The following is a 12698-nucleotide window of genomic DNA, read 5'->3' on the forward strand; positions in this document are numbered from 1 at the left end:
TCCTTACCTCTGGTCCCGCCCCTTCAGTATAAAAGGGGCATCCCACTCTGATCCTGCGCTCTTCCAGAAGTAACCTGTGAATAGAAAAGGACATGTCAATTAATAAAGACCTTTGCTTTAATTGAATAACGAATCTGTGTTTCTTATTGAGTCTGATCCTCAAAACTAGTCACAGACACCCCCCACACACACATGGATTCATCTTCTCCTTTCTCATCCCTCCTCCTTCTCATCTCTCCACCTACACATCAACACCCAAAGTATGAAGAATAAATAGAGTGAACCTGACGTCCCAGAACACGAGAGCAAAGATGAGATTGCTGCCGTTACTGAAACATGGTGGGATGAAACCCAGGAGGATTTAAATTTTTCAAAACGCCTAATAAAAAGAGGTGGAGGTGGAGTTGCACTTAAACAGCTGCACCTTTGTAGAAATGCAAAAAGTAAAAAATGCCCAATCGGAGGAACTAGATCAGGGGAGTCAAACTGAAGGGTGCTTGGATCTGGCCCGTGGGGAACAGATCGGACTGGCCCACAATGCCTCTGTCAGAGGAAACAGAGCTCTGGAGGGAAGCGTGTAGCCCTACCAGGCCCCGTTTTCAGCTGCAATGGCCTCCTGCACTCCTCCGCCAGCGTAAATGTGGCCTCCACCCCCCCCAGCTCCACTTTCACCGGCAGAGGATTAGGAAAAGAAACTAAAAGCAAAAGAAATGTTTCCCCTTTTGCATTTGAGCATCCCAGAAGGGACAGGAAAGAGGAAAGGCAAAGAAGGAAAGACGAGAAGGGAGGAAGGAAGGAAAAAGAAGGAAAGAGGGAAGGAAAAAGAAGAAAAGGGAAGGGAGGGCAGGAGGAAGTAAGGAAGATTATGAGGGAGGGAGGTTCTAAGGGAAATCCTGTTGTAGCACTTGGCCACCACAGGTGCCCACAAGAAGAGTGAAGATGAGCTGGCCACGGCTACCCAGGGATCCCCCCCCAGGTCAAACATAACCCTGATGCAGCCCTGAATGAAATAAGAAATCATTTAGCTGAGGAACAGAAAGCAGAGGAATGGGGGACTTTCCCTATCCTGGCAACTGGGGAACACCCAGTCTCTGCACCTAGTGGGAGGACCAAACAGGTCCCCAAAGAGTCTTATTCATTTAAAACGTTCTTATAACTGCCCATCTTTCAGTCAACTCTGTGCAGCTCCCAAAAAGGGTTTTTTAAAAAGTATCCAACACATTAAAATATAAAAGAAAAACCATGAAAGAAAATCCTGGGGCCAATCCATGCCACCTTCTCCTTGTCTGATCTCCCAGCGCCTGGGGAAAAGCCAGGTGTTTTAAGGCTAAAAGGGTGGGGGCTTTTTAAGAATATGGCTCATATCTCACAAAGCTTCCTTGGCGTTAGAGAGTCCCTTGTAGGGGTTTCTGCTGGAAGACAAGGGGACCATTCAGGGAATCCAACTGAGAGCTTCAGATGCTTGGGGATGGTCTTAATAGGTCCCCACATTTGGGAAATCCACATAGATTATATCAAACAATGGCAGGGAGAAGCTCCTTTGCACCCCCAACAATAAAGGTCAAATGAGCCCTAGATTCAGCCACAGCACACTTGCTCCAATGAGGATCTGAGTGGGAGGAGCATTCAAAGGCAATTTATTAAGAGTATTGTAGCAAAGAGATTTCCCTCAATGAAAAGAAGGAATCCAGGACACAAAGAGCGGCTGATTCAAACTCAGGGTCTCCGAAGGTCCCACAATAGACCCAACTGGCTGCCCTTTATGGGCTCATATAAGGCTTCAACCCCTGACCTCTGCCAGCCTCAATATAGGGGGGGGGACCAGACCCCAAAGTTCAAAGGAAGCCCCCCCTCCCCCTTGTCCCACCTCCACCCCGGACCATAATAACTTGCGGAACTGCGCAGGTGCCATCTGGCTTGTTGCAGGAAGAAGGACACAGATTGGTCGCGCTCGGGATGTTGCCGATTGGCGAATGGACTCCGAGGGGCGGATCCTCCAAAGGAAAAGGCGGAACTAGTGGAGGAAAAAGGGCATGAAGCCTCCACTTCCGGAAACAAAACGGGCAATGAGGAAGCTGTCTGAATCATCGACAGAGGAGGCCGTTTGATGCAGGTTTGGTGCAGGGGATGCTGGGAATCGTAGTCCGGGAGAGTCTCTCTGGAGGCCTGGGAGCCCGAGGCCTAGTCTGGTAGGCGGGAAGGACGGAGACAGGAGGCTGGGAAGGAGGCCATCTCCGCCTGGAGAATGCCCGGGAAGCCCATTGGAGGCGGGGGCTTGGGCCTGGGCCTCCCCTGTGGGGAAGGGGACGCAGTCGTGACCCTCTTCTCTTTCTCCCCTGCAGGAGGACGGAGGATGGCGCAGGATGCAGGAAAAAGGTGCCGGCCAAGAGAAAGAGGAGAGCGGGCCCCACGGAGCAGACCTGCCCGGTCCCGGCGCGGCTTCCACAGGAGACGGCGAGGAAAGGCCGGGGGCTCTCAGGCTGCAGGAGCGATGAGCCGAGGGGGAGCCTGGAAAAGGCGGCTGCCTGGAGGGCGAAGCGGGGAGGAGGAAATGGGCGGAGACCCCGAGATGGGCCTGGAGGGCGGAGGCTCCTTCGGAAGACCCCGAAAGCCCCGAAGGATCCAAGAGGGAGCAAAGGAACATCAGTGCCCGAAATGTGGAAAAACCTTCAAAAGAAATGGACATCTTCAAAGCCACCTAATTATCCACACAGGAGAAAAACCTCATAAGTGCCTGGAATGTGGAAAGAGCTTCAGTCAGAGGGGAAACCTTTATACACATCAAAGGATCCACTCGGGAGAGAAACCTCATAAATGCCTGGAGTGTGGAAAGAGATTCAGTCAGAGGGGAAACCTTTATACACATCGAAGGATACACTCAGGAGAAAAACCACATAAATGCCTGGAGTGTGGAAAGAGATTCAATCTGAGGGGAAACCTTTATAGACATCAAAGGATCCACTCAGTAGAAAAACCACATAAATGCCTTGAGTGTGGAAAGAGATTCAGTCAGAGGGGAACACTTTATATACATCAAAGGATCCACACAGGAGAAAAACCACATAAATGCCTTGAGTGTGGAAAGAGATTCAGTCAGAGGGGAAACCTTTATACACATCAAAGGATCCACTCGGGAGAGAAGCCATACGAATGCCTGGAGTGTGGAAAGAGATTCAGTCTAAGGAGCACCCTTTATACACATCAAAGGATCCACACAGGAGAGAAACCTTATAAGTGCCTGGAGTGTGGAAAGAGATTCACTCTGAGGGGAAACCTTTATAGACATCAAAGTATCCACTCAGGAGAAAAACCACAAAAATGCCTGGCAAGAAAGGTAATACAATCCAATTAAAACTTTCACTTTTAATAAATTTAATACATTTTTTTCTTTTAATAAATTCCTTTAGTCTTCCAGGGCCATGCCCAGGGTCCCAGGCCTGAGTTTGGCTGCTGTCGGTCATTCTGATGGCAACTAGCAGAGCAGGCTGTCCTGGGAGGGGCGGGAGGCCTTGTATGAGTCTGGATGTCCATCTGTCAGTGGTTCAGGAGTGTTGGATTCTCAACTGGGCAGCTGTGGACGAGATCCCTGCCTGATCCCTGTCCAAGGGCTGTAGTTGACCCTCTTCTCTCTCTCCCCTGCAGGAGGACGGAGGATGGCGGCAGATGCAGGAAAGAGGCACCGGCCGAGAGGAGGAGGAGGAGAGCGGGCCCCACGGAGCAGACCTGCCCGGTCCCAGCGTGGCTTTCCTGGGAGATGGTGGGGAAAGGCCTGGGGCCTCCGGGGCTGCAGGAGGGAGGAGCCCAGGGGGAGCCCGGGAAAGGCGGCTGCCTGGAGGGCGATGCGGGAAGGATGAAACGGGCAGAGACCCCGAGATGGGCCTGGAGGGCAGAGGCTCCTTCGGAAGACCTCCAAAGCCCCGAAGGATCCAGGAGGGAGGGAGGAAACATCAATGCCCGGAATGTAGGAAAACCTTCAAAAGAAATGACCATCTTCAAAGTCATTTAAGGATCCACACGGGAGAAAAACCTCATAAGTGCCTGGAGTGTGGAAAGAACTTTAGTCATACCAGCAACCTTTATAGACATCAAAGGATCCATCTGAAAAAATGCCTGGAGGGCGGAGGCTCCTTCGGAAAACCCCGAAAGGCCCGAAGGATCCAGGAGGAAGCAAAGGAACATCAGTGCCCAGAATGCAAAAAATCCTTCAAAAGAAAAGGAAGTCTTCAAAGCCACCTAATTATGCACTCAGGAGAAAGACCTCATAAATGCCTGGAGTGTGGAAAGAGCTTTCATGATAGGAGCACCCTCTGTAAACATCAAAGGATCCACTCGGGAGAGAAGCCATACGAATGCCTGGAGTGTGGAAAGAGATTCAGTCAGAAGGGAAACCTTTATACACATCAAAGTATCCATTCAGGAGAAAAACCACATAAATGCCTGGAGTGTGGAAAGAGATTCAGTCTGAGGGGAAACCTTTATACACATCAAAGGATCCACTCAGGAGAAAAACCACATAAATGCCTGGAGTGTGGAAAGAGATTCAGTCTGAGGGGACATCTTTATAGACATCAAAGGATCCACACAGGAGAAAAACCTCATAAATGCCTTGAGTGTGGAAAGAACTTCAATCGGAGATCACATCTTGATCAACATCAAAGGATCCACTCGGGAGAGAAGCCATACGAATGCCTGGAGTGTGGAAAGAGATTCAGTCAGAGCAGCAACCTTTATGCACATCAAAGAATCCACACAAGAGAAAAACCACATAAATGTCTGGTAAGAAAGGTAATAAAATCCAATTAAAACTTTCACTTTTAATAAATTCAATATATATTTTTCTTTTAATAAATTCCTTTAGTCTTCCAGGGCCATGCCCAGGGTCCCAGACCTGAGTTTGACTGCTGTCGGTCATTCTTATGGCAACTAGCAGAGCAGGCTGTCCTGGGAGGGGCGGGAGGCCTTGTATGAGTCTGGATGTCCATCTGTCAGTGGTTCAGGAGTGTTGGATTCTCAACTGGGCAGCTGTGGACAAGATCCCTGCCTGATCCCTGTCCAAGGGCTGCAGTTGAGGGCTGCTCTGACACAGGATCCAGCCCTCCCTCTGCCTGGCCTAAAGCCAGTGCTGCAGTGCTGCCTGCCCCAAGAGGAGATCAACCCTGCTGGTAATTCAATCAAGTTCAAAATTTGAGGAGAAAATTTCGCTCTCTCTTTCTGTTCTTAAACTTGGCTCCATCTAACAATATGGTGTCAGGAAAAGGTGCCTCACCTAAGCAGAAATAATGGAGGGAGCTCACCTGGGACGATGGAAGAAAACACAAAACAGCAGGGCAACCCAAAGGGAATGCGATGGGAAGTTCACCCAGAGCTACGTTAATGAGTGGCGCTTCCCTTAACAGAATGCAGCCTACATCCAAAGAGCTTTGCCTTTTGTGCAAAAAGGTTAGAAAAGGGCAGCTTGAGTGTTGGTTTGGTCGCCTCCTACAGGCATTTGCCTGGCATTGGTGCACATAGAAAAGGTGGAGCAGGTGAAGTTTCATAGGGAACCTGCCATCTCTTAGGGAATTCTGAGGGCTTTATGACCTCGTCCATGCAGGCTAAACTGCCAGTTACTGTCAGTTGTCAGAGTGAAGATGCCTTCAAGAGGTTCGTCAGTCTTCAGAAGGGCTCCTGGACTCTGGGAAATCTTCCTTCTATTTGCAACCAATTTATCAGAGTTGTATTGCAAGGACGAAAACGCTCATTTGGCCCCTTCTTAGGAAAGGGAAGCAGAGAGAAAATGAGAACACCCAGCCATTTTCCCTGTTACTTTTAATTGTTGGCTGATGGATTTAAATCATGTCTTCATCTCCAAACTCAGGCACCAAGTTTGGTGTGGAACTGAAAAGAACTTGATTACCTGATTTGAGAGACTTTAAGAGAAGCAAAGGGGTTTCTTTGTCCACCTGAAAATACAGATCCTCAAATAATCCAAGCCAAGCAAAAACATTTATTAAGGGAGGGGGGTTCATGTTTTTAAGAGGGCACAGAAACAAATGGTGCATACATTCAGTGTCAGGAAACAAATGATGAAACAATATGAAGCAACAGCATCACACAGTCCGTTTAACTTGCTGTGAATTCACTTCCTTCCTTAGCCTTTGCCTCGGTCTCCTCCTCCTCTGCCCTAGGCCTTTTCTCAAGGGTTGGTCTTGCAGGAGGAGGGGGGGAGATGGGGGGAGGAGGCTTGTTGTGTAGGACATCCGTGAGCTGATGTTCAAAGTTATCCAGAGGAACCAACGTCCCGAGTTCAGGATACTAATCCCTACAGAGAGCAAAGGAGAGAGAGCAATTCTTTATATCTAAAATTATTATTTCTATTCCTGGATCATTGTGGTTGGGAGAGCTTTTGCTCTGTGATAGGGAACTGTGAGAGGTAAAGTAGGGAATCGACCAGAGAGGTTTATAGAGAAGGAACGTCTCTTCTCTTCCCAAATTCAAGGCTGCCCAGAGACGGAGCGTAGGCCAAGCCCTTCATGAGCCTCAGAAAAGAACTCAGTCAACAATAATGTGATAAAAGGATTTCTGGGACATTCTGCTCAGGGAAGGAATTCTCACTTTGCAAGTTGCTTAAAATAAGCACAATTTCTGGATTATGAATTCTGCCAAGCTTATATGTCACTTGTCAGTGATTTCTGTTCTCTGAAACAAACTCTGGATTATTAAGCTATCGGCATTAGTAAGGAAGCCAAGTTGCTTATATGAAACAAAATAAAACCCCAATTTTCTGGAATTTTTTTTTTTAATCCATATAACTCAGGTTCCTAACATGAAACACACCAGTTTCCTTCTTGTATCCTAGAAGCGTAAGAGCCACGTATTAAGCAGACTCTTAAGACTATTTTCAGGTGCTGGTTTCAGGCTAAACTTCAGCTGCCTTGACTCGCAACTAATTTTACTTCTGAACTGTTCCCACAAACTAAGTCCACCTTCAGCAGCTGAAGCATCAAACCCTAAAGAACCGAATGCTTACATTTTTCCATCTACGCCGGAGAAGAGGGAATCAAGTTATCAGCAATCACGTAGTGGTGGTTACACCCCAAGCTTTTCACTATCACGACTCCAGGATGAGAAGCCACCTTGGAAATAGTTTTACAGATCGTGTCATGCATAGCTGAAAGAGAAGCCAGGATCCTCTCGGGTGGTGCTCTGGGATATCCAAGGGCAGGAAATTTGGGACACGTACCCATTTATTTAGGTAGGACTCCTTTTATTAAACTTGGAGAGCAGCCCAACTGCTAATGACGCTGGGTGGCTTACAAAAGGGAAAAATAAAAGAGGAAAAATACATGGGGAAAACTCTTATTATATTAAAAATGAAGCCCCCCCACTGTGGCTGAAGGAACAGCCTAACCCCCCTCCCACCAGCCTAGGAGCATGTATGGAAGGAGGGTCAAGAGCCTTATGTTCAAGGGAAGAATGAACCCAGGAGAGAAATTTCCAGGCGCATGGAAAGAACTGTGGGCAAAATGGAAATTGGTAAGTTTCCCCACAAGGTTCCAGTAGCAACCCCTGAATCTCAAGATCCAAGTGTTTCTTCTTCTAAGAACATAGTAGATAACAGAAAAGCAACCTGAGATCCATTACTTAAGAACACGTACTCGTCACCTTCTCTACTATTTTTCCTCTTTTCTGCAGTGTATAAATTTTATTTATTTATTTATTTATTTATTTATTTATTTATTTATTTATTTATTTATTAATTATATTTCTATATCACCTTTCTCCTGTAGGACTCAAGGCGGTGTACAGTCAAGAAAAATATAGATACACAAACATCATAAAATTACTAAATTAAAATTATTATTATAACATAGTTTGGCCCAATTAAATTAAAAACCCAGAATTAGATAACATTTAAAAATCATTCACATGTTTAGCCCCGCCTGTTGGAACATCAGGGTCTTGAGGGCACGGTGGAAAGCACGGAGATCGGGGATATTCCGTATCTCCGGGGGCACTTCATTCCAAAGGGCTGGAGCCCTCACAGAGAAGGCCCTCCCCCTGGGAGTCACCAGTCGGCATAATTTGACTGACGGTACCCTGAGTAGTCCCTCCCTGTGAGAACGAACTGGTCGGTGGGAGGCTATTGGTGGCAAAATCTCGTAGGTACCCAGGTCCTAAGCCATGGAGCGCTTTAAAGGTGATAACTAACACCTTGAATCGCACCCGGAAGACCACCGGGAGCCAGTGCAGCTCGCGTAGGAGAGGTGTTACATGGGCGCAATGAGCTGCGCCCATAATCACCCGCGCGGCTACATTCTGGACCAGTTGGAGCCTCCGGGTGCTTTTCAAGGGGAGCCCCGTGTAGAGAGCATTACAGTAGTCCATACGGGAGGTAACTAGGGCATGAGTGACCGTGCGCAAGGCATCCCGATCCAGAAAGGGACGCAACTGGTGGATCAGGCGAACCTGATAAAAGGCACCCCTGGCCACGGCCATCAAATGATCTTCTAAAGATAGCTGTGAATCCAGGAGGACACCCAAGTTGCAGGTCCTCTCTGTGAGGAGCAAGATCTCATCCCCACTTGTCAGTGATGGTACCAACTGACTATACCGGGACGCCGGAAGCCACAGCCACTCGGTCTTGGAGGGGTTGAGTCTGAGCTTATTTCTCCCCATCCAGATCCACACGGCCTCCAGGCAACTGGACATCACAGCAAGGGCATCATTGGGGTGGTCTGGGGTGGAGATGTATAGCTGTGTGTCATCAGCATACTGATGAACACTTACCCCGAAACCATGGATGATCTCGCCTAGAGGTTTTACATAAATGTTGAACAGAAGGGGTGAGAGGACTGACCCTTGCGGCACCCCACAAATAAGGTGCCTCGAGGTCGACCTCTGCCCCCCTGCCAACACAAACTGCGAACGGTCAGAGAGGAAGGAGGAGAACCACCGAAACACGGTGCCCCCTATTCCTAACCCAGCAGGCTGGCCTGGCCTAACTCTCCTCTTTTAAATTTTTAATTCGTTTGATTTTATAAATTCGGTGTTTTAATCTGTGTTTCGGCCAAAATATTTAATAATTGTAAGGGACTTTTAATATTTGTATTATCTGTATTTTATCTTGGCTGTTCACCGCCCTGAGTCCTTCTGGAGTAGGGCGGTATAGAAATTTGATTAATAAATAAATAAATAAATAAACCCCTCCAGCCGGTGCAGTAAGATACCATGGTCGATGGTATCAAAAGCCACTGAGAGATCTAATAGGACCAGGATAGAGGAGCAACCTCTGTCCCGAGCCCTCCAGAGATCATGCACCAATGTGATCAATGCCGTTTCCGTGCTGTATCGTGACCTGAAGCCCAACTGGAACGGATCCAGATAGACAACTTCATCCAGGTATCGGGGTAGTTTTCGCGCCACCACATTTCTCAAATATACCTATTGGTCTGCAGGGGAGTCTCCCACTATTCTTTTGCAGGACAGCCACTGCGGTACATACCGTTCAATAAACACAGCAGTGAGCCTGGTGTCAGTGTTCCAAACTATGATTTCCCCAGTGCTGACATGAATGAGTGGGAAAGAGCCTGTTAGAAGTAGTAGCTTGACTTTTCACCCAGTTCTCCCCCCCCCACCCCCCACCCCGGCAGATAACGACACCTAGGTGATGAGAAGAGGGGGGAATTCCTGTGACTTGAAGTAACTGAAATGAAAGATGGACTTGGAAGATGGCCAATGAGACATTGAGATTTGAGGACCAGAAAGGGAGGGGTTTGGGATCAGAGGGTCAGTTTTGGCTGCAAATGAGTTCAGGACTAGATCATTATTCTTCAATAAATAAGAGATTTCATCAAAGACTTTGTGTTTGAGAATGAAATTTATTTGAGATAACATCAGAACCTGACACCTGGATTATTTGCTTTCGGTTGTGCCTTTTGATTCACACTGGGCAAAACAGTGCACAATAGGACAATTCTTGGGACCAATATACCTCTATAGAATGCGTCCAAAATAGAGGACCCATATATTCCTTTGGGATCGAAATTTGGAAAGTTGTGCCTATTTTAGTGCTGCAGTGCTCCTGTGCAGCTGCGGTGAAAGTTGAATAGTTTCAAACACTTACAGAAAGCTAATCGCCAGCTACCGGGAAACACTATGGGGAGGTATATAAGCCTAAATCCCATTGCTATTTTAGTGACACCGTATCCATCACATGATTATATGAAATCAACCAGTGGGACAGCTTGCCTTCCAAAAATTGTAGGTGCTTTATCACTGGAGGCTTTTAAAAATAGACTGGACAGCCACTTCTTTCAAATTGCAGTGTTCTCCTGTTTAAACAGGGGGTTGGACTAGAAGACCTCCAAGGTCCCTTCCAGCTCTGATTCTCTATCCTGACGATAGTGAAAAAAAGGAGTAGCAGTGACACGATAGCACTGTGCCAATACCTGAGGGGCTGCCACAAGGAAGAGGGGAGGGGTCACCTATTTTCCAAAGCACCAGAAGGGAAGACAAAAAATAATGGACGGAAAATAACTAGGGAGACAAGTAACCTGGAATTAAGGAGAAATTTCCTGACAGTGAGAAAAACTAAGAAGTGGAACTGCTTGCCTAGAGAAGTTGTTCTGCTCAATCATGAAAGTCTTTTCAAAAGAAATTGGGCAACCATTTGTCTGAAACGGTAGAGGATTTCCTGCCTGAGCAGAGGGGTGTGAATCAAAATCAAATTCGTGTTTCTTCTCTCCTGTGTGGATGCTGATATGCCTTTGAAGATGTCCATTTCTTATGAAGAATGTTTCACATTCAGGGCACTGATATTCCTTTGCTTCCTCCTGGATCCTTCGGAGCTTTCGGGGACTTCCGAAGAAGCCTCCACCCTCCACGCCCGTCTCGGGGTCTCCGCCCCTTTCATCCAATTCGCATCGTCCTCCAGGCAGCTGCCTTTCCCAGGGTCCCCCTGGGCTCATCCCTCCTGCAGACCCGAAACCCCCCGGCCTTTCCCCACCGTCTCCAGGCAGGGCTGCTCCGTGGGGCCCTCTCTCCTCCTCCTCTCGGGCGACGCTTCCTTCCTTCCTCCGCCGGGCTCCTCCATCCTCCTGCAGGAGAGAAAGAGAGGTGGGTCACACCTCCATCCCCTTCCCCGCACAGGAAAAGAATAGAATAAGAGTCGGAAGGCACCTTGGAGGTCTCCTTGATTAGTTTCCACTCATTGCTTCTTGTCCTGCCTCCCTCAGTCAGGTGTTTTGGAGAATAGCTTGGCCCCCTCTTCTTTGTGGCAGCCCCTGAGATATCGGAAGACTCCTATCCTGTCTCCCCTAGTCCTTCTTTTTATCAGACTAGACATACCCAGTTCCTACAACCGTTCGTCATACGTTTTAGCCTCCAGTTCCCTCATCCTCTCTGTTGCTCTTCTCTGCACTCTTTCTAGAGTCTCCACATCTTTTTTACATCATGGCGACCAAAACTGGATCCATTATTCCAAGTGTGGCCTTTCCAAGGCATCATAAAGTGGTATCAACACTTTGCGTGATCTTGATTCTATCCCTCTGTTGATGCAGCCCAGAACTGTGTTGGCCTTTTTGGCAGCTGCTGCAGACGGCTGGCTCCTATTTAAGCGATTGTCCACTAGGACTCCAAGATCCCCCTCACAGTCACCACTGTTGAGTGAGCTGCCACCTATACTCTCCCTGTGCATTTTGTTTTCCTTGCCTAAATGTAGAACCTCCTTTTTTTCTTTCAACCTTCAATTTCATTTTCTTAGATGGCGCCTAATCCTCCCCGGGTGGGCCCCCACCTCTTGCGGACCTGAAAGAGACCCTCCTAGACTGCGACTCCCAGCATCCCCTGCGCCAAACCTCCATCATCCGGGCTCCTCTGATCGCCGATACAGGGAGTTCCTTCCTTGCCCGTTTGGTTTCCGGAAGTGGAGGTTTCGCGCCCTTTTTGCCAGAGGCTCCTCCTCTTCCTTTGGAGGGACCGCCCCCCAGGAGTCTTCCTGCCTATCGCCGCCCTCCGCAGGGCAACCAATCAGCATCCACCTTCCCTCAAAGAACCAGAGTGCGCCTGCGCGTTGCCCAGCGTTGTTATGGTTCCATGTGGAGGTGGGCCGCTTAAATTTTGTGGTCCGTTCAGCTTTCCCCCCTCCCGGCATCCAGGCAAGCGGAGGTTGCGGGTCCCTTCTGCGGCTGCGACTTTCCCCCCCCCACACCATCGGAGGTCTATCCATAAGCGAGGTGCGGGGGAGGGGGGGCACCCTTCCTTTGGAGGGACCGCCCCAAGGAGTCCTCCAGCCAATCGCCGCCGTCCCCCAGAGCGACCAATCGGCGTCCTCCATTTTCAGTCACCGAGAGTGCGCCTGCGCGGTGCCGACTGTCTTTCTGTTCTCGTGCGGAGGTGAGGCTGGGGGGGGAATTTTCCCTTTGATCTTTGGGGTCCCTCTTCTCCCCCTCCGCCCCCTCCCCCCCGCATTCAGGCAGGCCGAGGTTGGGGGGCCCCCCTGGGTCTCTGACTTTCCCACCCTTCCCCCAACCGGGGTCTCTCCCTAGGCAAGGCGGGGGGGTGGTGGAAATATGGGGGGGGCACTCAGGCAGGCGGGGCTGAGGGGTCTCCCCTTCCTCCTGGGGGGCTCCAGCCAGGCTGCTCCGTGGCCTCCAAGCAGCGACACCCCCCCTCAAGCTCCCTCCCCCCCAAAAGACCCCTTTGCAAATCTGCAGGAG

The 12698-nt window shown here is 49.0% G+C and overlaps 1 protein-coding gene across 1 annotated transcript in view; it reads left to right on the top strand.

The window, feature by feature from the left end:
• Nucleotides 1–2053: 2053 nt before the first annotated feature.
• LOC139325603 (uncharacterized) overlaps nucleotides 2054–12698 on the top strand; it is a 101097-nt gene continuing 90452 nt past the window's right edge. The window contains 4 exon segments of the mRNA XM_070955530.1: nucleotides 2054–2113; nucleotides 2343–2466; nucleotides 2469–3334; nucleotides 3643–4776. Of these exon segments, the coding sequence (XP_070811631.1) occupies nucleotides 2108–2113; nucleotides 2343–2466; nucleotides 2469–3334; nucleotides 3643–4776 (2130 nt within the window). The 5' untranslated portion in view covers nucleotides 2054–2107.

The sequence above is a fragment of the Pituophis catenifer genome, unplaced genomic scaffold (assembly GCF_029215685.1).
Source record: "Pituophis catenifer annectens isolate HBS135680 unplaced genomic scaffold, rPitCat1.0.hap2 SCAF_17, whole genome shotgun sequence".
In the NCBI taxonomy this organism is placed as follows: Eukaryota; Metazoa; Chordata; class Lepidosauria; order Squamata; family Colubridae; genus Pituophis; species Pituophis catenifer.